This window comes from Dermacentor albipictus, chromosome 1 (assembly GCF_038994185.2).
Source record: "Dermacentor albipictus isolate Rhodes 1998 colony chromosome 1, USDA_Dalb.pri_finalv2, whole genome shotgun sequence".
Lineage (NCBI taxonomy): Eukaryota > Metazoa > Arthropoda > Arachnida > Ixodida > Ixodidae > Dermacentor > Dermacentor albipictus.
Genome location: NC_091821.1, coordinates 307741571 through 307768764, shown reverse-complemented (window position 1 = coordinate 307768764; position 27194 = coordinate 307741571). Strand labels below are relative to the sequence as shown.

General features: G+C 43.7%; 1 protein-coding gene and 1 long non-coding RNA gene across 6 annotated transcripts in view; one reads left to right on the top strand and one right to left on the bottom strand.

The window, feature by feature from the left end:
• The window catches only part of LOC139057300 (arylsulfatase B-like), a 162764-nt gene that overhangs the window by 39342 nt on the left and 96228 nt on the right, over nucleotides 1-27194 (top strand). For 4 of the 5 annotated variants that reach the window (XM_070535237.1, XM_070535254.1, XM_070535260.1 and 1 more), the window contains exon 2: nucleotides 6098-6217. In XM_070535237.1, coding sequence (XP_070391338.1) covers nucleotides 6185-6217 — 33 coding nt within the window. In that variant the 5' untranslated portion in view covers nucleotides 6098-6184. Of the gene's footprint in view, nucleotides 1-801; nucleotides 944-6097; nucleotides 6218-27194 lie in introns of those variants that run through there. The other variant, XM_070535247.1, reaches the window with a different exon arrangement.
• LOC139057299 (uncharacterized) lies at nucleotides 17937-26119 on the bottom strand. The gene is made up of 3 exons (XR_011512680.1): nucleotides 25846-26119; nucleotides 24202-24338; nucleotides 17937-19153 (listed from the first exon to the last, which is right to left on the bottom strand). It is a non-coding gene; the product is annotated as an uncharacterized lncRNA (long non-coding RNA).

Sequence of the window (27194 nt, the reverse complement as noted above, 5' to 3'; positions counted from 1 at the left end):
CCAACTCCAAACAGTTATGTTATTCGAGAATGCACGTTGCCCAGATAGCCTTAATTTCCTCCTATTGAGCGTGTTTTCTGTCACCGGCGCGATCAGTGCAGTGTCTCGTCCTCTGCTGCAAGAAGACTTCGCAGCGCGTATACTGTCTAACCGTTCTGCGCAAAGAGTGGTGCGAGGTAATCCTGAACAGTCGAAGCGTCACGTACTGGTTTTGACGGGGGAGAGACGCAGAAACGGGCTGGTCCATTCATTGGGTGTGAGTTAAAGAACGCCAGGTGGTCGACGTTAAACCGGAGTCCCTCGCTGCATACGAAGTGCCTCATACGCAATCGGATCGTCGTTTTGGCACGCAATACTCCAGAATAAAGAGAAAATCAGACATCCACCCGTTCGTAGCAATTTCTACAAAGGAAACCCATAAGGGTTGCTCGAAAGAAAAGCCTCACAGTTGAAGGAAAATTCGTCCTGGTCCGGGACTCGAACCCGGGACCACCGCCTTTCCGGGGCAGCCGCTCTACCATCTGAGCTAACCAGGCGGCTAGCAGATGGCAGGACGAAGTCGAATTTGACGACAACACGAAGCAAAGGCAAGAGTTTGACGTAGTAGTTCTGCGGAAACCCGCAAGGTGGAGAGAAGTAAGGAATAAAGAGAAAATCATACATCCACCTTTCGTTTCGTCCACTTCGTTTTCGGCAGACACAAGTGCGAACACTCGCAAAAAAATAAAAATGAAATGGCACGAAAGCAGCGGAAACGTTCGCCGACGCGCACCACATGTTCTCGCTCGCCTCCACAAGCCGTCGTGCGCGGGTGTCAGCGCCTGCGTTGCTCGCGCGCTCATCAGCAAACCGTGCTGCTGCCTCGGGACTCATTCGCCAACTGACGATCGCTTTTGAAAGAAAACGCTCGTCGCTTCGCCAGGCATAAAACAAGAGAAAAATGGTGCGTATGTCAACATTTTGTGACGTAATAGTGACGGTGAAGAAACAGACATTGCTAAACTGTGAGTCAAGAATGGAACGGTTTATTGCTCAGGAAAAACAAGTGGCACTCAGCGCAAAACGATAGCGGTGAGCACAATCGTCGGTCATCGAAATCACATCTACGAGAAAATGCTTCGCCTTTTTATATACATAACTCACCGTACATTCAGCGTGATTGCTAGTATTCACGTGCGTTCCTAAATCTACGCCCGTGAGCAAAAGTACACGGACCACAGGCTCGACGAAAAAACTGAATTTATTCGTTACTCAGACACATACGAAACTGACGAGTGCACAGAAAATTTCGCATTGCCAAGTTCGGGCTACAGTCCTCAATTGCAAGTCGCATTCCTATGCAGAGAAAGAAATCAGCTTTATCACAGCCTCCTTTGTCCATATAAATGCTCAGGGAAGCCCGCCACTATTCGCGTTGCGCACGCATTCTGATTAGACGATATTCTTTCGCTATGTTCTATCGATGCTCTATCGGCAACAACATTCGAGAAATATTTGATACGTTAAGGCGCGTCATGTGCCGAGCGAAAAACTGTAGTAACAGTTGGTATCGAGCGATAAACGGTCACCGGAAAGATTATAATATAGTTCTTATGAAGTTTCAGTCCCCCCCCCCCCCCCCCTGAAATTTTTTCGTGCTGTCTTGCACCGCCGACCAAACCAACACCCGTCGCTGGAAATCAAATCATTCCGGATTTTGTCTAGAATGTATTTTTTATGCTCGAAAAGGCATTTCTGCGCGATCATTGCGAACTCAGGCTACATTTCGTGGCAACGCCCATGCGTAGGGAGTCACATAAAGCAAGGAGCCCCATCCAAGCACAAAGTTTCAAGGGCGTTTCGATGGCGAGTCGTTGCGGCATCTCGCGGAGACCGCGGAATCTACGGAGCGTGGATGCCAATACCGAAACATTATGGGTATAAAGGTCTTATAAACTTTTTATGCGAAAGGTGCATTGACATTTCCAAAGTCATGCTTTGAATTTTCCATTCCGGAACTTTGTGGGTTTAATGTTGTTATAAACATTAGACGCCAAGGGTGCATTGACTTTTCTAAAGTCGTACATCGGACCATACAAAGAGACAAGCCAAACCAACACACTATCAGACAAGCTGACTAGACTGTACTACTCTAGAGTTGACAAAGCACGCAGCGAGGTCTGATGAGACGAAGCGTTGTGGTGGTTCATTTGTGTGCCGTCATGCCACAGAAAAGAATATCAAGACTTTTTCACTTGCGCCAAGGTATCCATGTGAAGACACTAAATCCAGCAAAGGTAACTATGTTCTTATTTGTTTGTCTACTTTGGTCTTTATTCGCGAGGACACATTCAGCCTCTTTAATTTTCTTGTTCTCGCTACCCACTGGCTGCCAGAGCCAACCAGAGCTTATGCATTTTTCTCGTGTTGCCCCGACCACCGCGCGGCGTACTTCGGTGCGTGTTCGTTTTTCTCTGGCCGAGTGGAATTTCGCTTGGCAGAGTTGTAGACACTTTCTGGCTCGCAGTCGAAAACAAGAAACAATGGTCGCTCGCCGCCGTCACTGTGGAGGCTCAACGAACTGCAACGCGTTCGCTTGAGCGCGACCTCTCCGGAAAGTCTTGTCTCGTCGGTGTAAGATACCGAGCAGTATGCGTATGGTTCTCCGTGGACCAAGCGTCTCACGTTTTCTTCTATATTGCTTGGGTAGGTGCCCAAAGTAGGCATTCGATTGTGGTCAACATGCTTTCCTTCACGTTCCTTCATTTCGGTGGCCCCGCCCCAGAAAATAAAACATAAAAGACACTGTTCCGGCGCAGCGAACTGTCGCATGGCGAGAGTTCGATTTTGTTACTTCTTTTGCGGAAAGTAATGGGCAGCGCGACTCTTCAGTTGCCGGATACTCTTATTATATCAATGCGATAGCAAATATGTGGACACTCCGGGTACATTCCTGCTGTCGCCCTCATGTTCCGTATACAGTCTATAAGAGCGATAGCATCGTGACCACGCGCCGCATGATACATGTGCGAGTGAATGCGTGCGAGTGAAAGCGGGGGGGGGGGGGGGGGGTGAGCCGACGATGGTGGCTCAGTCTTGTGTGCGCAAGGGACAAAAGCGGGCAGGAAGCGCGCCGAGTTCCGCCGCGCGCGATTATTAGGAGTAATGGAGTGAAGGGGGCTGGCCTTAGGATTCTGTGATCTGTGAATCTGTGATTTCGCAACATATTTACTTGCATTGTTTGACGCATTATATAGAGTGACTTTTTCTTAGGTACCTAGATTTATTGGAGACATATGCATATTCAATTTTATTGTTGCGAGGTTTTCTGCATACGTGCAGTGAACTTTGTTTCCAGTGACACTCTTTTCCCCTTTATCAAGCTGTATTTTGGCATTTGTATATTCCATTGTAGCTTCCCATTTCTAATGTACGAGGGCGAGACAAATGAAAGTGAGCCAACCCACCCCTCGCAATAATGGTTTGGTTCATTATCTGCGAGGCATGTGCGTAGCACACAGGCATCTCTCATTTACAAAAGTGACACGCAGGTGTGAGGATAAATGTTCTTTAATACTCTCATACACTGAGTTGAACAGGGTTACGTGACATAATGGACGCTCAAAAAGTTTGACAGCGTGGAGTCATGAGGATTTTTACACCTGAAGGTGTTTCCGAAAAGGAAATTAGTAGCCGTATGGCTGCCTTTTATGTTAAACATTGCATCTCATTGCAATGGTTCAAAAGCAATCGGTTCAATCGGACATGAAGCAATCGGTTCAAAAGAGGGCATGAAAGTTGCAAAGACGATCCAAGACTGGGCCAAAGCCGCCGTGCAATCTCACAATCCTTTGCAATCACCTCCAACACTATTGCAAAGGTTGCGCTGATTAGACAAGAACGTAGGATAAGCACCGATGAACTGGCAGAGCGTGTGAACATCAATCACGGTTCGGTTCACACCATAATTCATTAACATCTCGGTTATCGGCTCTTGTGTGCGCAATGGATACCCAACATTTTGAACCACCGCCAGAAGACGGAGAGGTTCGGCGCTGCCTTGGCTCATCTGGTTCGGTATCACAATGAGGGCGACGACTTCTTGCCTGCAATTGTGACCGGGGACGAATCACGGTGCCACTAGTACGAGCGTGAAACACGATGGCAAAACGCGCAGTGAGAACATTGGAATTCACCACCCTCAAAGAAAGCAAAGGCCATCATTTCCGCTGGAAAGGTGTTGAGTTTCTTTTCGATCATCAGGGGCCATTACTGATCGAATTCGCTAAACCTGGAGAGACTATCAATCGTTTCCGGTATTGTGAAACGCCGTATCGGCTGCGTGTCACAATCAAGAACAAATGACGTGGAAAATTGACGAATGGGGTCATCTTTCTCCACGACAATGCCCGTCTCCACGTCGCTGATGTGGTTAACACAACACTGGCAATGTTCAAGGGGGAAATGTTGCAACATCCGCCATAGAGCCCTGACCTGTCGTCTTGGCTTCACATTTCTGGGCAATTGAAGAAACAGCTCAAGGGAACTTGCATGATTCGTGTCGGACGATGACATGAAAGAGTTAGTTACAGACTTTTTGAAGCAGCAACTCAAGAATTTTATGAGACAGGAATCACGCGACTCATTAGTCAGTGGGACAAATGTCTAAATGCTCATGCAGGCTACTTTTAAATAAAGTACCCCGTTTGTCATATATTCGCATTTTGTCTCACTATCGTTTGCCTCGCCGTCGTATAATTTGTAGAACTTCTGCTTTCTATATATTCTCTCTGTTGAAACTATTATTTCAGTGCAATTACTCACAATACACGACAGGCGACAGCTGCCCCTGCGCAATACATTGGGAAAAAGGACAGCGTCATTCAGATTTTTCCCTGGCCATTGCATATGTACAAGAATGTAGACAAAGTTCTCGAATGACAAAGTTTCATTAAAATATTTGTCCTCGACTTGTTCATTTCATGGCCTTGACATTTTTCGTATCAGCGGCATGCACTGCTTTGCTGGTTTCGAACTTATATATTTCCTAAGTTCGTGTGATATCTTTTTTACTTGCTAAATAGACAAAAAGAAACATGGAAGCATTGATATCAGTTATTTCGGACGCAATTTTTGGGACATACGGGTATATTATTTTATTTAAAAAATACATATTTTACTTGTCTTGACAGTGCGTAGCGTTCAAGAATTCGTCTGCAGCATCTTTGGCAATGGCAGTACAGTCATTATTAATGTATTTGATCCCTTAACAAATTCTACGAGGAGGAGGCCGAGCTGCAACGTGCTGCACCTCGTGGCGGCAAGAAAAAGTTGAGAAAAGCACGCATTATTTCTTTATTTTATGTCTTTGTGCCTGCGAACCAATGAAAAACACGATGTGACTTACAATAAGGGCGGAGGAAAGCCTGTCTACGTTTTCTTGTGCGCAAATGACGTTCCCATCGCCTAGCTTTCCAGGCGTCCTGCTCAGCCGCCATCTCGTTTGGACAGGAAAGTAGTCTGCACCGGTTTTGACTTGGATGCTGTTTTTGGCGAAGCTGCCTACCTTGACATCTCCGCGAGAATTAGAACGAGACTTAAGCTGGCCGCTGCCCGCTTAGCCGTCTACTTTGCCGTCTACGACGAGTATTGGAACACAGCCATAGTTGTCGACGACGCCACGCGTCAACATGCGACGCAGTCTCCGTGCCTGACGTTGAACATGCCCAGACGCGGCGCGGCGCGTGCGGACGCGTTCCGACGTGGGCGTCTGGTTGGGGTTCGACTCGTTTCTCGGCGCTCGCACGCACCGGCGCGCCATACATTTAGGAGGCCACGCGCAGGCTTCGCAGCAGCTCCGCTAGGTGGCACAACGAGTGTTCTTAGGGGAGCGCGAAAGAGGAATCCCGCTGCAGTGGACGCCTCATGCATAACTCGTTACGAAGGTGGCTATACGTTGTGTCGCTGTATTGATTCAATGCTAAGCGCACTACAGTCGACAGTCATCGTGGGGTGCGTTCTGCCAAATTTTTTCCCCTCACCGTTGCGGACAAGCGTACGGCGTCCTTGCTCCGGTGCACATCTCACACTCACAGAAATCTCCTCTCTTCAAACGCAGGGCGAGATGCAACCTGGACGGCTCGTGTAGAGCGGCAGCCTCTTCGATCGCAAAGGGGCGCTTGTGGTCGCCCGCCCCAGGATTCACATGCCTCGCTGGTTCAGAACGTGCACCCTTTTGGTAAGCATTGACGGTCAGCCTAGACCGTTCCCCATGATTTACCTCGGGAGGACCTGCACGATACCTTGTAACGGATAGATCGTTTTGTTCGGCATCCACTGGTTCCATTTCATATCATTTTTAATGTTTTAAATAGAAAGCTCAAGTTGACACCTCGCTCATAAGAACAGATTGCTTACTTAAATCTTCAATTTTTTGTATTTCAAGAATTGCCCATATTTGAAAATAATGTTTTTTTTAAGTAAGGCATAAATTCACATGCGTCATTCATATTCATTTCAGATGCTTCAATTTTAAATAAATCATCAGAAAGGCTGCTTTTACATGAGCTCGGTCTAGTCGTGACAAAAGTTAGCAATAAAGCGACGTAAAGGCATGGCACATTCTGGCACATACTTGATTATTATTATTATTATTATTATTATTGTTATTATTATTATTATTATTATTATTATTATTATTATTATTATTATTATTATTATTATTATTATTATTATTATTATTATTATTATTATTATCAATATATTTGTTGTTGTTGTGCCCCTTGTACAATGGCATTAAACCATGTTCGGGATAGGCCGGGTGATAAACGAATAAAAGTATATGCAAATGTGTAAACGCAGCTACCAAAGAAACCAATCATAAATCAAATAATCTACAAATTATTTACAATCTACAATTCTACATAATTTCAAGGTCCGTAGGCGCTACAGAAAGGAGTGGCACATACACACACAAAAAAGAATGCAGAACAATGAACAAAAGATTTGTTAGATGGCATGGAGAACAGTAGTCTTGAACCTCGATGCGTCTATAGTAGTGGCGACCGATGCGGGAAGGTGGTTTCAGTCATTGCGCGTACGCGGAAAAAACGAGTAATAGTACGCGTTCGTACGACAAGATGGCACGGAAACATTATGAAGGTGATCGCTGCGGGATGAGAAGTGAGAAGGAGGTGCTAAAAGTTTCTCTTTTAATACCGGGTTGTGGCAAATCTTGTGGAAAAGGCAGAGGCGTCTGTATGCGCGACATACTGAAAGATCCGGTATGCTAACGGTTTGCTTCGTGAGTGTTGCGCTAGCATGACGAGAGCGATTAGATAGAATAAAGCGTGATGCGTGATTTTAAATGGCTTCGAGGGAGAGGGTTAGTGATGCTTGAGGGGATCCCAGATGGCCGCGGCATATTCAAATTTTGAGCGGACAAGTGTTTTGTAGAGCGTCAGCTTTAAAGATGCGGAACGGCGTAAAAGTTTCTCCACAGATAGCCTAGTGTGCGGCTATAGCGTTAGAGGTTATACGGGTTGTCCCACATAACTTGAGCCATAGTTATAAAAATGAAAGGCACTCCGGACGCGAGTCGAACCAAATGCATAATGTTGACACGGACTTAGAGTTACTCAGGCTATTCTTTTATGCGAAGCATATTACGAGGGCTCAACCCAGCTCCTCAGGCGCGGCGGTGACCATGAAATCACGTGACACCGTGACGTCACGACAGAGGAGAAGTGGCTTTGGCTCAACTCTTGCAAGACGGGCTGGGTGGGAATCGAACCAGGGTCTCCGGAGTGTGGGACGGAGACGCTACCACTGAGCCACGAGTTTTTTTTTTTTTTTTATTAACCACTGAGCCACGAGTACAACGCTTCAAAGCGGTACAAAAGCGCCTCTAGTGAATGCGGTGTTGCCTTAGAAACGCGCTGTTTCTAAGGCGTGCGTCTCTTGCTCAGGCGCACATTTCGTTGCCGCGCCGAACGCTGCTTTGCTCGACGCTCACCGCGTCCAATGCGGGGCGCGTAGTCGCTGCCCTGTAGCCCATTGTCTTACACCCCTTGGCGGGTCGACGGGAACGCTGTCGCGTTCCACTCTTGAAGGCGAAGAAGTAATGCATGAGTTGTTTCTTCGTCTAGCCGAACCAAATATAGCCAAGCAACAGCAGTTCACCAGGCTAAACAGTGGTTCAACAACTAAAATAAAGGCTAGTATGCTTCGCATCCTGGGCTTAACCTTACCTAAGCCACAGCCATTTTTTATTTTCTCCTTAACTAACTGATTGTTTATGTTTAATTAATCCACTTTTTAAGTATTGGCTGCAGACCCCAAGTGTAATACGCAATGTCGTATATCACCTTGAGAAACCTCTCAATAAATTACTTTCAACGCAATATATCTTACGTGGTCGTTTTTTTCCCGCATTCCAAAAAAAGCCCGCGAAATATGAAAAAAAAAATATCACGTGACGGGCGCTTGCGCACTGTTATAGTGCTGCTCTCAAGCGTGCGATGGATGAACAAGGTCGGCTGCAGCGAGACTGGCCCGCGACAGGGCATTGTGCCTGGTGTAGGTATCTGGGCATGCGGCTCTTATCGCATGACGGTGCAAATGCAAGCCATATACTGGCCGAGCGTTGCCGAAGTGATAAAGCAAAAAGATAAAGAAAAAAAAAACGAAAGCAGCATTTTGATTCTGCTCGAAACAAGGAAAGGGCGAAGCGCGTGGGAACGATGGAAGGCGATGACGGCTGCTACAATTTTGCTTTGTACACAAATGACCTTGTGGCAGTTTTCGCATTGAACGATGATGCTACAACTTTAAACCTTAGGGCTCGAATAACAGCGGATAAATCACACGGGGACAAAACTACCTAATGGTTAAAAAAAAGCATTGGCTATATTCAATGAAGATTACGCATGTCTTCTTTAGACGACGACTCTTTTCGCACTGGCCCCGTCTGCTCGCACTTGCTGTCTGCCAGACGTTCTTTTTTTTTTGATCTCGCACCCCGCGCGTACGCATCGCTTCGTGGCCGCAGCATCGGGCGGCCGCGTCTGGCTTCGAACTTGGCGCGCCAGTCAAGCTGGATATCTACCTTTTTATCTCCCCCTCCCACATCCTTGGGACGGAAAATAAAGGCATTATTATTATTATTATTATTATTATTATTATTATTATTATTATTATTATTATTATTATTATTATTATTATTATTATTATTATTATATCCAGTGCTCATCAGGCGCCCGTATCCCTACGTGTTCGCCACAGCAACGCTATTTGGCTGTGACCAACGTTGAGCAGCAGATGTGGCTTACTCCAATGAGGAAACAGCGGATATGGCTTTGGCTGTAGGTGCGTCAAGTGGACATAGAAGGCGCGGAGTTGAGCTATTTCAAGGCTGGCATCCAGGTACACGTCCCAGCTCAATGACGATTGTGCGTACATATGAAACGCTGAGACAGACTGGGACTTTTACGAAGGAACGACATAAATCTTCAATCCTCGACGAGGATGTGGAGAAAATATTCTGTCAAAGTTTTCTTCAGACCCTCATGCAAGGTTTCGTAGTGTGGGTGATGAAGCTGGAGTGTCAAAGTCTTAAGTGTGGAGATCGTTAAGAACAGGCAACTTCATCCATGCTACGTGCAGCTGCAACAGATGTTGGAGCCCCGCGACTTTCAATGTCGAAAGGACTTTGCAAACTCGATTATAATCGACGGAAGAGGACCCAGGCTTTCTCAGCAAAGTACTGTGGACCGATGACGCTACCTTGTGACGTAATGCCCGAGTGAACATCCACAACGCTCACTATTGGAGCGACGAAAACCCTCACTGGGTTTTGAAGACACATCACCAGTGCCAGTGGTCGGTTAATGTGTGGTGTAGAATTTATGGTGGCACTATCATTGACCCCGTGTGTTTTGATAACACGCTTACAGGCGAAAGATACGTCAACGACATCCTTGATGGGGCGCTTGAGGATTTTTGCGAAGTTCCATTGGCTAGGATCAAGGATATTTGGTATCAGCATGATGGTGCTCCTGCGAACGGCAGCAGAAAAGCTTGCAAATGGCTGCATGAAGCATTCCCGCAGCAGTGGATTGGATGGCATGGGCATTGCTTGACCGGCACGGTCGCCTGATTTAACTCCCCTCTATTTCTTTCTCTGGGGCTACGTCAAGGATCAAGTATACCGGACACCAACCACAACCATCAACCACAACCATCGAGGTGGAGTTGCAGACTTATCTTGTTTGTTCTCTGATGTTGTGGTTGGTTTTTTTTTTTAACCAACCACAACATCAGAGAACCTAAAAAAAAGTTACGTAAGTCTGCAACTCCACCTCTGATACCATGATCATGAACGCCTAGGAAAATGTGCCTATGAGGCGCCAAATTTGCATTGCAGCAGATGGCGACCTCTTTGAACACGCATTATTGTCAAAGGGCACTTTTTGGATTGAAGGCCACTGGAAAATCATTCCGCCCCCCTAACGCCGCCTCCCCACCCAACCCCATTACATTCCGTCGGCAGGCTGCCAGCTCTTGCCCATCACAAGCATAAAAAAATAAAGCAATGTTCTTGTTCTTTTCCGTCTGCTTAGACGCTTTATCGCTTCGGCACCGCTCGGCCAGCAGCCCGCATTTGCGCCGTCATGCGATGAAAGCCGCACGCCCAGATGCCTCCACCAGACGTAACGCACTGTCGCGGCCCAGTCTCGCTGCAGCCGACCTTATTCATCCATCGCACGCTTCAAAGCAGCCCAATAACAGTGCGCAAGGGCCCCGTCAAGTGGTATTTTTTTCATATTTGGTGGGCTTATATCGTGTTGGACACAATTTATTGAGAAGTTTCTCAAGGTCCTCTACAACTTTGCGTATCACACTTGGGGTCTGCAGCCAATACCTAAGAAGTGTATAATTAAACATAATTAATCGGTTAGTTAAAGAGAAAATAAAATATAGCCTCAGTAACTCTAGGTCAGTGCCAACATTATGCATTTGGTTCAACTCGCGTCCGGAGTGCCTTTCATGTTTAAAACTTTGGGTCAAGTTATGTGGGACAACCTGTATATTCAACATGGTTGTGCCATGATAGATCGTGAGTGATATAAAGACCGAGTTACTTGTAGAAATTAACTTCACAGAGAGGGGTGCTATTCAGAAAATATACGCATGTGTCAGTATTTTTGGTGCGGCGTGAAATGCGCATATAATTACATTTATTCACGTTTAATTTCATGTTCCATGCCTTGAACCATATGAATAAGCTCTTAAGGTCTTCTTGTAGCTTAGTGGAATCGACAAGGCCACTAATCTTATACAGTGAAAGCTCGTTAATTCGAACTTCAATAATTCGAATTTATGGATAATTCGAACTGTACGATTTGGTCCGGCCAAGCTCCATAGAAGTCTATGTATGAAAAAGTCCGTTAATTCGAACGCGAGAAGGTTCCCTCACGGATAATTCGAACTACGCTCGCCTGGCACACGGCCAGAGAAACGCGCCTACTGCCTACACACAAGGCTGTGTTGCCTCCGAAACGGTGAGAACGGCGAGAGAAGGCAAAATCGGACAAAAATCTAACCGACGCGGGGTCAGCCAGAAGGCAGCGGCGGCTGCCGCCTCTCCGTTCTACGTAACCTCGGAGACTTCTTGCCCGTTGCGAATCTCGGAGGCTTTGCAAATCTTGTACAGCTGCTAATGTTGTGCGGAGATGGCACGGCAAGCTCCAAAACACAGCGAATCAAGTACGTCGCAGCTGCGCTTGCAATCAAGAACCAACGAATCAGGGCCTTCGCCACCTTCACATGTTCAGCGTCTTTGTCTCGGCAGTCTTCATCGGTTGTACACCTCTGTTTTCAGCTTAGGAGGTATCGGCCGTCGCGATTCATTGTGATGGTGTTAAGCCTCGGCTAACGTTCGTTTCGGTGGACATCGGTGGGGTGGCACAGTCGGACCCAGAGCTTCGACTTGAAGATGGCGTGTGCCCGCGGCACACGCCATCACTTTCTGACACACCAAATTTCTGACATGCCCTACTGCTTCCAAATCGCAGTGTACTGTTGCCCTCCTTCACTTTCGTTAGTTCGAACTTTCGTTAATTCGAACTGAAGCGGCGTCCCCTTGCGGTTCGAATTAACGAGCTTTTACTGTAATATATTACGCAGTCATCAGCTAATAAGTTAATTGAAGATGATTTCACGCAGACAGGGAGGTCGTTAATATAACTTAAGAGGAGCAAAGACCCGAGGACGGATCTCTGCGGGACCCCTAATGTAACAGATGAAAAAGCAGAGGAAGCTTTATTAGCAGTCTCGTGCTGGGTTCGATTAGAAAGAAAGTCCTTGAACCAAGTTAATACTATAGGATCTATGTTAAGCTGATCTATTTATTTATTTATTTGCAATACTGCCAGTCTCAGTTGAGACCAATGCAGGTGGGCACGATTTTACAGAAAGAAACAAACAGGTCATGTTACATGATACATTAAAAGATAGAAAGAAAAAAGGAAAAGGCTTCCTTAACTACTGCAGAAATCACCAATGATACAATACTATTGGTTGGTATAACAATATGGGAATAACAATATAACAATGTAGTTGGTATAACAATATAACAATATTGTATTACTAGAATTTATACAAAAAATAGTGAATGAATGACCCCTGTAAGAGTAGAGAACTTATACAGCTAACAGATAACCGCGCGGAAGCGGCGAGTTTGGAAGTTGAAATGCAGAAATTCCACGCACAGAAATGAGTATTACAATTTAAGATATGTGGGTGTGTTAAGTGGCGTCTTCTCTGTTTGATGTCTCTAGTAGGTTGATAAACGATGAAACTGACGGAGAGCAAACTATGTCTGAGTGGAGGAGATTCCATTCTCTGATCGCACGTTGGAAAAGTGAGAACTTGAACGTGTCATTGCGAACACTGTACTGTTTTAGCGTAAATGGGTGATTTTTTCGCGACAGACGTGATGTAGACAAAGTAACGTACTTAGTTCGGTCTATCTTATAACTGTCGTGCATTAGTTGGTAGATGAATTTTAGGCGGGCGTGTCTTGCCCTAACAGATAGTGTTTTAAGACCTGCATCAGCTAAGAGGTTTGCAGGAGAGTCATAGGGACTGTATTTGTTAAAAATGAACCTCACAGCTTTTCTTTGCACCTTTTCTAGTTTTGATATGTTAGTTCATGTGTGTGGAAACCAGATGATGTTAGCGTATTCTAAGACGGGGCGAACAAAAGTTGTATAGGCTAGTAGTCTGGTGTGTTTCGGTGCAAGGCGTAAACGTCGTCTAAGGAAAAAAACCTTGCGTAATGCGACTGAGGTAATATTATCAATATGTAAGTTCCATGAAAGGGCAGAAGAGAATGTCAAACCTAGGTATTTGTGGTTATTTACTTTATTCAGGCAAGTGCCACCGAAGGCGTAAGAAAATTCTGAAGGCTTCTTTTTTGTTGTAAAGGACGTGCATACAGATTTAGTGGTGTTAATTGACATTTGCCATTCTTTACACCAATTGGACGCCAAATCGAGTGTTCTGTTTAATAATGAGCGGTCTGCGTAACTGACAATTTCTTTATAAATAATACAATCATCCGCAAAGAGCTTAATGTCACATTAAATGTTAGCAGCAATGTCGTTAATAAAGATCAAAAATAGCAATGGGCCCAAGACTGACCCTTGGGGAACACCGGAGGTGACAGCTACAGACATGGAAGGGGTGTTATCTACAATAACATATTGTGTTCGATGTGATAAGAAGTTTTTTATCCATGCAGTAATCTCACCACCTCCGATTGCAGCCTCCAGTTTTGCAACTAATTTTACATGGCTTACACAATCAAACGCTTTACTGAAGTCGAGGAGGATCATGTCTGTCTGGCTTCGGTTGTTTAGGTTGAGCACAAGGTCGTGCACCACTTCGGTTAGTTGTGTGACCGTTGAGAGGCCACTTCTAAAGCCCTGTTGTTGAGGTATTAATATATGTTCTTGCTCGAGAAATATAGTGATGTGTTTGAAGATAATATGTTCCAACATTTGTTTACAAGATGTGCTGATAAGCGAGATTGGCCTGTAGTTAGAAGGTTCGTTGCTGTCACCGGATTTATGTATAGGAATCACCTTCGCTTTTTTCCAGTCATCTGGTAGTTGTGCGGACTCGAGTGATTTGCGGTATATAATGGCAAGGTATTGGCTACACCATTCTGCATACGTTTTTAAAAATTTATTTGGGATATCATCTGACCCGTTAGCTTTCTTGATGTCGATATTAAGCAATAAATTAAGAATACCGGCATTGGTAATGCTTAATGAATCGATGGTTTTAGGTGGGCAGAGTAGGGAGGTAAGTAAGCCATTATCTGAAGTGAAAACCGAGAAGAAAAAGTTATTGAATGTGTTCGCTCGAGCCGTTTTCTCTTCTAGAGACCGTTCGGGTGACACACCTAAACACGGGCGAAAATATTTCCAAAACCTGTGTGGATTGCTGGTAATGAAGTCGGGGAATGCAGTGCTGAAGTAGTGATGTTTTGCATTTTTTAACGTTCCTTTGAAGTCAGCGAGAGCGGAGGTCAGATTGTCGTTCAGAGATTGATTCGGCCCTTTTATTTTATTAGTGTGTCTAAGTCTTTTTACTTTACGCTTCGCGTAGAGGACCTCACGCGATATCCATGGGTTTTTCTTTTGTGGTTTGCAACGATTCATCGGTATGAAGTTTGTTGTGCAGTGTAGCACGATTGACTTAAATTGATGCCGCAAAGTGTTCACGTCATAACACGTTTCCGAAGCTGCTTGGAGAAAAGCATCAAACTCGTGTGCCAGGTGAGTGAGAATACAGTCATGAGCTGCTCTACGAAAATCATGTACAGCACGCTCCAGGTTGAGCTTCTTTATGTTGCCTTCAAGCGAGAGCTTACATTTAGGTATGTCGTGATCCGATATTCCACCGACTATTGCCATCTCAATTGCGTACGTGAAGTGGGAAATGGTTACTTATGAGTATGAGATCAAGTATGCTATCAGGTATCTAGTTTGAGGTTTAGTAGATTGTGCGTTACGATATGAAAGGCCTTAGCATAGTCCAAGAAGATACACTCAACGTCCAATTTATGATCAGTTGCAGCAAAAAGATCATTAGTAAAACAAGCTAGTTGAGTTTCGCACGAGAACATTTTTCTGAAGCCATGTTGACAGGAATGAAAGAATGGATTGGTTTACAAAAAGTCAACAAGGTGAGATAAAATGATGTGCTCCAAAAGTTTCCATGGGTTGCTTTCAATGAAATGGGACAGTAATCCTCGGGAGCATGCGCATTGCCTGACTTTGGGACTGGAACCACCTTTCCTTTCTTCCAGTCACGTGATAACGAAGAACACTGCAGCGACTAGGCAGAAATTGTAAAAAGAATAACAGGCGAAAACACCTCAGTGCATTTTAATATTTGGAATTAATACTATCAGGCTCACTGGCAGAAGAAATCTTTAAGTTATTGATTAACCGACTAATAACAACCCAGTCCATTATTATGGGATCCATTACAGGGAAGTTTGAAATTGGTGCACTCGGTGAATCGGCGAAGATATTAGTATTGAGGAACAAGACAAACGCGTCAGTCAAAACACTGCAACATTGATTAGATGGAATACAGGTGGCATCAGGGTAATTTAAATGTATAATGTTTGTTTTAGTGCCATTAACAATACTCCAAAACTTGCGCGGGCGTGTTTGAAGAAACGAGAGCAATGTAACATTCAAGAAGGTATTTTTAGCGTTTCTAGTCGTTTGGATGTATTGGGTTTCCACTGGACGGTACGTTGACCAATAAGCGGGGAGATTCGTTTGCTTGGCCCGACGGAATAACCGTTTCTTGTTGTTTCGCCGGCGTTTAAGACAGTTGTTGAACCATGGCGATCGTGTGTTTGAGAGGGTATCTTTCTTCGAGGTACATAGCCGGACAATTAAAGATAATAGCTTATTTTTGAAAAGTTACCAGTTATCCTCAACTGAGCGGTCGTCAAAACCGGCGATGTAAGCCGCTGTGAATGATTCTATTTCTGCCGTGATAGAAACCGTATTGGCGTGCTTCTAATCAGAAACAGCCTTAAAGCAGGGTTTGAGTGTGGGATAGTTGGTATTTTATTGTTTCAAACAGCACTTACAGCGCGTACATAGACAGGGACCAAAAGAACAATGAAGACAAGCGCTGACTTCCAGCTGATCCTTATTTTTGAGTAACACGAATATATACTGAGACACGTAGGCAAAAGCGCCCCCCACAAAGCATAAAACCGACATGAGTATGCATTCAAAATTCAAAGAAACCATGACCGACGCCTTAAGATGAACGAGAGCGCATGTGCGACCTCAAAAAAAAAAAAACTGGTCTTTATCTGTTAATGCAATTGATGGCTTACTAACCGAGTCACCTTCAGCGATCGCTGCTGCTTCAATGATAAGTCTCGGGCATTCATTAGAATGCCTAGCTAAGATATTGGTTTCTTTAAAAAGCGGGCTACAGCCGCATTGTGCACAATGGACACCTAGAAACCCTTCCCACCCTTTGCGCACTTTATTGCTATGTTCTTGCAGCCTAACATTGAGACATCTATTTGTCTGCCCTACATAAGAGCGACCGCATTTCAAGGGTATCTTGTACACAACACCTTTCCAACAAACTGTATACTTTTTTCTATGATTAATACAGCAAGTCCTACACTCTAAAAATTTTAACACCCTTAAGGGTGTAAATGACCTGTCCCATGGGTGACACCCTTTTTGGGTGTATTGCTACACCCCAAGCAACGGGATGCAAATTAACACCCCACAAAAGAAGGGGTGTTAATATGACGTCACCTCGCCTATGGGTGTAAAACAAACAAACACCCTTTCTATATGGGGTATAACACAGACACACCCCTTTCAATATGGGTGTAGCATGGACAACACCCTTCCAAAAGGGTGTTATCCCTGCAAGTATTTTAGCGTTCACTACAGCCATGTAGTTAATGGGCAGACTAGCTGTTGTGAACGCTGCCTAGCCTTAGCTATGGTACTACCTTGTTCAGTATGAGCCAGAATCTGTGAGGCGTCCTCATATTGCGCTTCTGGTCCGTCATGTGGTAGCATAACGTGCGACCCTTTCAGGCAAACAATTTAAGGTTTCGCCATTGCAGCAAGGCACACAGGCCATGCTTTTCGTAATCTTCCTCTGCAGAGATAGTATACTGCCGGCAGGATGCAGAGCGCAATAACAATGCGCGCTGCACTAAGGACACAGGATCTCCCGCACCTTGGTGCACCAGTACTTAAACCCCGTGGAAACAGCACACAGACAAAAGCATGGTTACATGCATTTCAGAAATAATTAAAAACCTCCACTTTTCTTGGTCAAAAATTTTCGCAACACCAGCTCGACCAGGAGGGAAAGAGAACACAGCTCGTTGTTGTAGCTCATATTGAATGCAATAGAGTGCAAGCCATGCATGGATTGGCGACGGTAACAAGTGCAGTACTAGAGAAGCATACGTTTGCCTGTCAAGAAGTTTTTTGCCGTTTTAAGCACACATGTTATACCTCTATTCATCGAAGTTGTCATTTATCTCCACGGGATGCTTCTACTAGTACTTTCACACATATGACTTAAAGGTAGCACTGAAAGCCAAAGAACAAAGTGCTTCCACGCCGAATAATGTTTCAGAATTTACGAACAAAACAGCATGTGTAGCTGTGCATGCTGCTCAATATATAAGCATGCACTATTTCCTGAAATATATGTATGCTCCATTTACTGCCAGTGACCTGCTTATACCCAATAATTTAGTTTATTTTTCACCATGTGCTTGCATAGAATATTCCACAGGCATTGTAAGTTAAGCTACCAGAATAACAATCAGCTAGTCTAAGGTTATGTAATTGAACAATATCATTGTATAATTTGTGACGAAATGGCAGAAGTATTTATTTCATTAAAGAGAAATGGTTACATAATAATGTTTGCACATTTTAAGTGTAAGAAGGAAAATAAGGAGTAAAACCATACCAATACAAAGACATAAGCACCGAATAATGGCACAGGCTTGCTCAATTAAATTTTAAGCAGAACAGTTTTTTTAATTAACCTGATTACGAACTATTACATGTTTTCATTCGAAAAGCACTGCATCTTATTATAAAGCACAAAAATAACCGGTCACATAAGTAAGAACTAGTCTGAGTCTGTCTTTAACACAAGGATAGAAAGTTGGGCGAGTTGGTACAGTAACATGATCTTGGATTGTAGCGCGAAGTGACACGGACACAGACTTGAAGCAGAGAGGATGAGCGCTAACTCTCAACTAAATGTTTATTGAAACGAAGTACATATATATAGGTGACTGCAAAAAACCGCAGCACATCTAAATGAATATTCAATACATAGTAGTAACATGACGACGACAAACAAAAGCCATCAGCCATCAACTGCGTGGCAAATCTGAGTGCAAGCTATTCTCTTATCAAGTATACCTGTAGGCATTGCGACCAATTGCTCCCAAGATGTATGAGGCATTAGTCATTGCAGAGTTGTAAGGACATGACAATCCTAGGTTGATTATGTTCTTGAGGCTTTTTCCTCACTTTCCATCTTTTGAAACGTGTATACTTTACTCATGAAAACAAAAATGCTACAACTGGCGTGTGATAATCTTTGCGTCTTATTTCCTAGCAGCTCACTGAAACGAGCCATGATGACAAATTCAAATGCCGTTACCTTATTAGACATTCAAATTTCTTAAACACAAACAAAACCAGATAGGCATTAGAGTGAGCATCACTTAAATACATTACACTGGTTTAAAGTTATGGCACCACTTTGTGCCAGGTAAAAATGTTAGAAACATCAAAAATGTTAAGATTCTACGGCCAACCATGAAAACTAAATAAAAAAATAATTAAGCTTTCTTAAACGGGTACAGGAGCTTTACAACTGGCCGTCTTGGTGATGGACACGCAGATAGATGAGCAGCCATTCCACTGAGACGAGAATGTTGAGGGCTTCGCATGGAAGTCTGCGAGACACTGCAGAGTAGTTCTTGGTCCAGATGAAGGAGGTTGCTTGCATACACATCTGGGCCACCATACTGAATGCATGGTGTTACCGGAACCTTTTCCCCCTGCATTGTGGTAAAAAAGCATGGTTACGTTTATACGGTATTTAACATGCAAAAAAACGAAGTGAGGCATGCAGACAGGACACTAGAGTAGAGAAGTGAACATGAACACGAAAAACATGAAAAATTTCGTTAAATTGTTTTATTAGATAAAATTTTTATACTATGTGTCATTCATTATGAGGGTTCATAACTGCAACATATTTAATATATCAGCAGGTAGAATTATCAGCTTGGTCAGTTTGCACAAGCTCGTTTGAGGCAAGAAATCGAGTTTCACAAACACAACCTAAACATTCTTGATTGAAAAAGGAACACCTGAGATGACATGCACTCCTGTGAGTGGGAATTGCACAGTTCAAGAAAAACAAATTAAAACTCACAGACCGAAAGCGAAATAATTGATAGGTTTTAGTAGCACAAGGGCATCTTTGGCCAATGAGCGCCAAGTCTATACTGCAAAAGATAAACTTAGTGCATCTTTACAAAACAAATATATAAAGATGACTAATGCCTCTCTGCACTGCAGTTGCTTTGCTCTAGCGTGAAGTCATTTTAATACATGCACACGTACATACACACGCTACACCCAAGTGTAACAGCTGCAGAATTAAAATTAGGCAGCAACAAAGTCGCAACCTTTAACCATTGATCCCAGGCTGTACTAGTGACTGGAGGTAGTACCAATATCGCCAATGACGAGTCGCACTCTTTCTGCCCGATGTTACGCTGCTCTTATTGTCAAAGATGACTTACAGTCGGCATTGAGGGAAAGCTGCCCTCAAGGGCAGCTCTTATTTTTGTGTTATTTCTAACCAGAGACCAATGAAGTAATATATTTTAAGAATGAGAATGACACCGAAAAATTGAGTACGTAAAAAATTTGGTACATTCTTCCGGAATTAACTTGGGGGTTAATGGCTAAAGAGGCAATCCAGAAACTAGAACAAGTTTTGACGTGTTTGCTACCAGTCAATGCTAGAAAATATGTTGGCATTCTGTAGTTTTGTCCAACAATGCAAAAGCGATTCTTAATAACTGAGGAAATAAATGGAAAAGTATCATGAAGTATATTTCGTGAATGTAATGCAGAATCAACCAACTTCTGTTACTATATAATCTCCACTTGATTAACCTGCACTTTCTGAACTAGTTCAGGAGGTGCTGCATTTCACTACTCATTCCACCAGTTCAACGTGGCAGCAACTGCATGTTGTGATTTGTTTTACTTAGTGCAGGCTTTGTACAGGGCGAGTTCACAGCATTCCCTGCACTTGGCCAAAAGGTAGTGCATGTTTACGCAGCAGGTGTGGTGCCACTTCTACGCGAGTGAGGTGGAGAAATAAGAGTTTCATACAATAATTACTAGAGGGAACTCTGACGTTAGTGTCCACAGGAGATGAAACAAAAACGGCTGTACCAGCATGGAAATTATGGGAAGTACATGGATTTGCCTAAACTTCGTCTGTTTGGCTTCAAACGGCTTTGTGACTTTGTAAACTAGTCATTTTCAACAATAAACTGTGTAATAATTAAATAAACATTAAAATCGTCCGACGACAGGATTCAAACACAGGAACTCTAGAACAGAAGTCTGATATTGAAACCATTAAGCCACGGAGGCATGTAACGACAAGCGAGTGCAACGCCATGATAAATTTATCGCGGGCATACCAGTGCGTAGAGACGCTTGGCGCCTTTCGATTTGGCCACGTGGACAAGCTCAATCGTTGCAATTAATAGCAATTGTGCGTGTTGGCGCCGTCTTCTGCACTTCGAAGAGTACAGACTGCGCTGAAATTTACGACAATAAGATTTATATAGCGTATAATATACGAAGCCAAAAGAACGTCTGAATTCACAAGCACGAATATCAGACAAATTCATGTGCTTCCCATCATTCCCATGGTGGTACGACTCCAGCACCAGAGTTCCCTCTAGTAATTACTGTAAGAAACTATGGCAGAAACAGGAGTAATAAACTAAGCTTTGCTGTCCTATAAATATTACTGCTCATTAATTCCAAGTTTTAGTGCAGTCACATGTCTAGTAGGCAATTGTGGTATTTTTCATAAACATTGCAAAGCCAACTGTGATGAATGTTCACTATGGTAAATTGTTTATGATCGAGTAGCATAGACTACCGAAGAAGTCTCTGGAAGGCAAGTTAAGTAATTTTCTTATTAGCAGCCTTTACACAGCATTCGAGCATGACACATGCACCTCAGATATGCAGATAATATTTCCTTGACTCAGCAAGAAGCGATGCTTCATGTTCCACGAGGCTACTTCTATCAAAGCAGTATTGGAGCTCTCTAAAAACAATGCCAATGCAAATGATCCAAATATTTTTCAGGGGCAACAGTTATGCCTGAAATCATGCTAGATTAGTTTTTTTAAACACATGCTCAGACCATGTTAGAAGTGCTTCATAAAATCCTCCTATTTATTAGACTAGTCATATATCTGTACACAAACGCTACTAATTAGGTCCCATGCTATATCATCACCTTACCAAAAACTTCACTTAGTGATACACATGCTGTGATAAGATTTGAGACCACATTGAGATACTGAACAAGGTGAATTCATTATTTTTAAAATGAAGCTCCTGTTCTTCCAAACGAGAAGAAAGGATACTGAGGGTCAAAATTTTTCTGAATCACAGCTGGAAGATGCCAGGGAAGGCACGTGGAAACTTATTTGTAATTTTCTATTTAAATGTAGAAATGATAAAGGGAAATGAAAATGGTAAAAAAAACAACCAGGCATGGGGGGAGAACGAACCTACAGCCTTTGCATTAGGCATGCGATGCACTAACCACTGTGCCACCGAGGCAGCATTCAACCGTCCACAATGGCCCCTCAGATTGTCGACGCTCGAACACGGCCGTAGTACCACAGTGGTTAGTATATCACATGCGTAATGTGAAGGTTATGGGTCCGTTCCCCACCCACAGGTGGATATCTTTTAATTCACTTTCACTTACCTAGAATTTATCATTTCTATACTTCATATAAAAAAACTTAAAACATGTTCCTGTATGCTTTCCTTGGCTTCATTATCTGCTGGCTTCTTCCAGTTCTGTTACTTCCAACACTTATAAATATTCTAATCTGGTAAGTAAACAGTTTTGCATGATGCTGGAATGCATTATAAAACATTATTGCAGGACCGTGTTATGTAGAATGCCTTACATTGCCCAGGCAAGGTGTATTAATGTCAATCTGAAAAAAAAACCTACTCTAAGCTGAAATGCTGAGTACTGCTGTGTGCAAGAGGGTTTAACGAAAACAACTTGTTCAGAAATAAAGCCACCAAACAACGAGAAAATATGAAAACTAGATGAAAATTTGTGCAGTTGCATGTTAAAAATTTAGCACAGCAACATATGAAGATATAATGAAGGAAGCGCGAAGATGGTTTATTTTGGACACACGAGGCAATATACTTGAAAGATGCATATGAGCTTACACGTGGAGAAATATTGTTTATGTATCAGCAGAACTACGAACAGGCCTAGAGCACACTGATACAAGGTGTCGAGCATGTAAATCTTATCATGCCCTTAAGTCAAAGAAACATGGCTGTTTCTGATGATTCGCTAGACATGGCTGGCTCACACAACTTAGCCACTTCTATATATGCCTTGTAATTACCAGGTTGTCTGTATGACATGTGCAAGCTTTAAATATGTACAAGTGCCACATAGCTGGACAGCACCAAGGTAATGTCGTTTGCCATGGTTTTGAGGAAGTGAAACCAATTCTTGCATTTTTTCTATTTAGGTAATTAGTTATTAACAATTATTTAACTGCTCAAATATTTTATTCAAAGCAAAAGTGTCAGTGCGAAAATTGTAGAGCATTCTGAAAAATTCCCAATCCAGCTTTCTACTGCTCAGTAGGTGCAACAAATTTTTTTTTTCAAGCTTGAAAGAAGCCAGTGAACACATGCAAGAAGTGCCGTGCAACTAACCGCTCCTGCACCTGAACACCATTTGGCTCCTCCTTTCGTGCTTGAAAAAAACTTTTTGAAAAGAATATTTTAGAAATTGATTAATTATTATTGACTATGTTTTAGGCAAAATGCATGAAATAGTGTGACTGCCACTTCCATTTTCGGCGACATGAATTGACTCCATCCAAATCCAGTTATACATGGTGCGTGTTTTGAGCTGGTTCTGTAATTTAGGCTAGTTTTGACTAATTGAAGCTTCGCACCCTAATAATGGAGTCAGCCTAAAAAGAAATTGGTACATAAACGGTCGCTGTCAGTACTCCATACTCCTCTAACTTAGTGCAAAGTGCTTGTGAGCCAAGAAGTTGGTAGTTCTAAGCGGTATTTCTCATTTTGACCTGGTGTTATAGCCCACTTACTATGATGCCATGCTGCTCAGTCATGCTGGTCCCAGCTTCAATCTAGGCCATGGCAGCTGCCCACCAATGAGGGTAAAATGCAATAACGCTTATGCACTTAGATTCAGGTGTATATTAAAGAATCCAGGTTCCCAAAACTTTAGGTTTTGTAATGTAAAAGCCCATAATTTAATTTTAAAATTTAAAGGTGCTTTATTAGGAGCAGGGGCATCATTTTGAGCTTTTACTGCACTGCCATGGCACCAAGAAGCTCCAAGTAAATAAAAACAATTTCTTAGACAATGTACATATCTTGCAAACATTTCCAAACACTTCTCTGCATGCACTTCTGTTGCTGTTATATTTAGATCCGTATGCCAAGGCGGGTTATGATGTTAGAACATGTTTCAAACTTTTTTTTTACCGCTTTAAAGTTGGTTATTTTACATCTCACTGTGTGTCGAACGCACATTTCAGTGCATCAATTTCTTCAGAAAGCGCACTCCTCTTTATTTATTTGTGCATGTAAAAAGGGTTCAGAAGAACTGCTTTCTGAAGGTCTGTATAACAAGCAAAAAACAATTCTATATAGGCTGCACAAAGAGAAAGGATTGGTTTGTAAATATGTTATTTAATTCTTAAAAAAAGAGGCAGCTGTCAGTATTCTGTTCCAAAGTAAAAATTGCCCCTACCTGGCTCTGCTTCATTTTCCGATGTTGATGGTCCATTCGGGGGCACTCAACTGATAGGCTGCACTTTGGCGATGTCGGGTGTGCTGTCACCAGGCCCAAGGTCGATCAACATCCTCACCAAAAGTCAAGTCCAAACGCTATAAAAGAAATATCTCATCATTTTGCTATTAGTTTTGTCATCTTGCGTGTTTCACACACGGCCGTCAGTGAAATATTTCGTCACTTTGATACTGAAAGAAATTCAAGCATTTTCTGGCAGCCAAGCTAATGATGATGATGCGTGGCGTTTTATGGCGCAAGGGCCAGGTTTGACCAAAGAGCGCCATGACAAGTGGTAATGTTGACGATGTATTATGGAAGATGTAACTTGGCTGTGAACTGGCCTAAAAATTGTTGCTGTAAAGTGCGTAAAATCTACGTGCTATAAAATTATGGTGATGACAAATGACGAATACTATGAACATTAAAATCCATTGTGGAAGAATGATGCAAAATAGAAAATATATAGGATGGTAAAATTACTTGGAGCACTGCTGCCTCGCCAGAGCCCTTGAAACACAAGGGCCTAGAGGCATGTGCTATACGAAAGAGCTATCACAGCGGCATCCTCTGAAGAGAGGGCGGCAGCCAAGCTGAATACACAGTAAATGGAGAACATTAAAGAGCAAACGCAGTTGTCACATTAGATTGATCAAGTACAGCAGAAATGGAAAATAAATCAGTGATACTGTGTCTGTTGGCGTTGAATGCAAGAAACGTAAAAACAGGAACTTGCAGCCACGCCACTTTGAATTTCCCGCGTTTGCTACACCTCACAAGTTTGGCATCGTTCGGTACTCGGGGATAGTAACCGCTTAAAATCAAGACGAACGAGCGTCGGCATAAATTAACAGGATAATTAACCGGGCAATATTGGCGCATAAAACAACTCACGTAGCGAAGCTACTGTCAATTACCCGATGACGCATCTGCGGGCGGTGCGGTTCGGGCGAATAATTCGAAAAGGAATGAGAGTTTCACTTGTTTCACGCCTACTATGCTAAGACAGAATTTGAGTTTTTTACCAAACTATACTGGATATTTACGCTCCGAATAAAACGCTGAAAATTTTGTTACGTCACATTGCATACGTATGAGTGAGGAAATTGCTTTTATTGTGTTCTGCCCAGAAGGCATGTAGCAGCAACCACTCTCATGCAACAAAAGCATGAAAGTGGTACTCATATGACACCGAAAACAAACATATACAGCGCCAACGTTACGCCCCTTGGAGTTGGAACTAAGCACGATCAAGCCAGTTAGTTTTCTAGCTTTCATAACGCCATGAACACGACCAAACATCGAGCGAAAATACTCTCTGCTCTCGAAAATTAATACCGCTTCCATTTATATACCTATCGCTGCCACAAGCAAAAGTCAGTGGGCTAGCTGTCCACAAGCCGCAGATTAGACTGACAGCAACATATCACGGTAACGTAAAACAATTTCCACGCTGACTCAGCAGCCGCGGTGTGCTCTAAGTGCCAAAGTTCTCGTTTGCCGCTCGATATTCACACCATCATGACGGGCACTGCATCTTTCACATGAAATACTGCACGCTTTGCTCCGGAGCTCAATAGGAGGGCGAAAAGCATTTGCACGTACCTGAAATCCGCATGCCGGAAACCCGTCGACGCTTCCGAGAACGGGGCGCACAGCCATACACCCGTACGGCGGCTTGACTTGGACGTGAGGCACTTCTATCAAACATTTCACATGCGACATGTTTCACACCGATTGCGCGAGCACCAGAAAATGACGCAGGCCGCATTGCGACGCCGAGCAGACGTGCAGCCACCGATGAGCTGTGTGCGCGGATTGCAGAGAACAAAACCATACAAAACGTTAGGCGCGAGAAGATGGCGGCTGTCGTTGCGGAGACAAAGCGGACGAAGCAATGAGGCGCGAGTGAATGTTGCCAACTGTTGCTTCCGCGTTATGCCAGCGGTGGTGGCTTTAGTGGCGTGTGTTGCGGTTGTCTAATTTTTTTTATTTCTTTTCCCCAATCAGTATAGCTAAGATCTGTTCTTTGTTTTAATTTTTAGCTGTGTCGTTTGGCATTATCTTTGTCTTTTTATGCTATTAAGCGGCCAATTATGGCCTCTCAGGTTCGCGCGCGCCAGCTTCGCGCGCAAATCTCAGAGGCCACTTGTTAGACAAGACAACTCCTTAGCAAATGCCGTTATTGTCGTTGTTGACGTTTCATCATCTTTTCTTCAACTGAGATAGAAAGGTAGTGTCCCTTTTCCCGGGGTTGGGAGGGGGGCGATCAAGACGGCATCGCTCAGCGGGGGGCGGGGGAGTAGATTGGTGATGGTTCTTATCGCGAAATTCGCGAACCCTGCGATATTTTTTTATAACGGAAGCATTTCTATACTTCCCCAACAAGAAAAACCATCCGCCCGTCAGTCCGTAACGCACGATATCTTTCAAACTAGAACCCGCAGCAGCGAGTGAATTCACCTTCGTGCTAGCTCTCGCTTAGAACTTGAGACTGACTCCAACCAAATAACTGAATTTTATTAGCCCGACGTTTCGGAGCCCATTCGGCTCCTTCTTCAGGGGGTTGTTCTTCGGGGGGTGGCGGTGTGCCTCTTTTAAAGCGTCTTTTTTGAAGAAAGGAGGGGGGGGGGAACACGGGAGGTGGGGAGACACTCCACAGACGGAAAGGTGGGGGGGAACAAAAGGAAAGGGGGGTTTTGTGTTGTTGACCGCTTCCAAGGAGCTGCGATGACCGGTGCTGGGTGGAGTGCTCACGAGGGTGCCCTTGATGGGCCGCGGGGGGGGGGGGGGGGGAGGTTACAGGGTCGCGCCGACGTTCTTTGTTGGTGAAACGAGCGGGAGTCTATCTGGCTGTGCGTCCTTTTCTTCTTTTCGTCATGTCGCCAAGGCCATGGACATAGACCGAGGGTAGGTTGCCCTTCACACGGTTTATGTTATTCTCCGTATTCTGA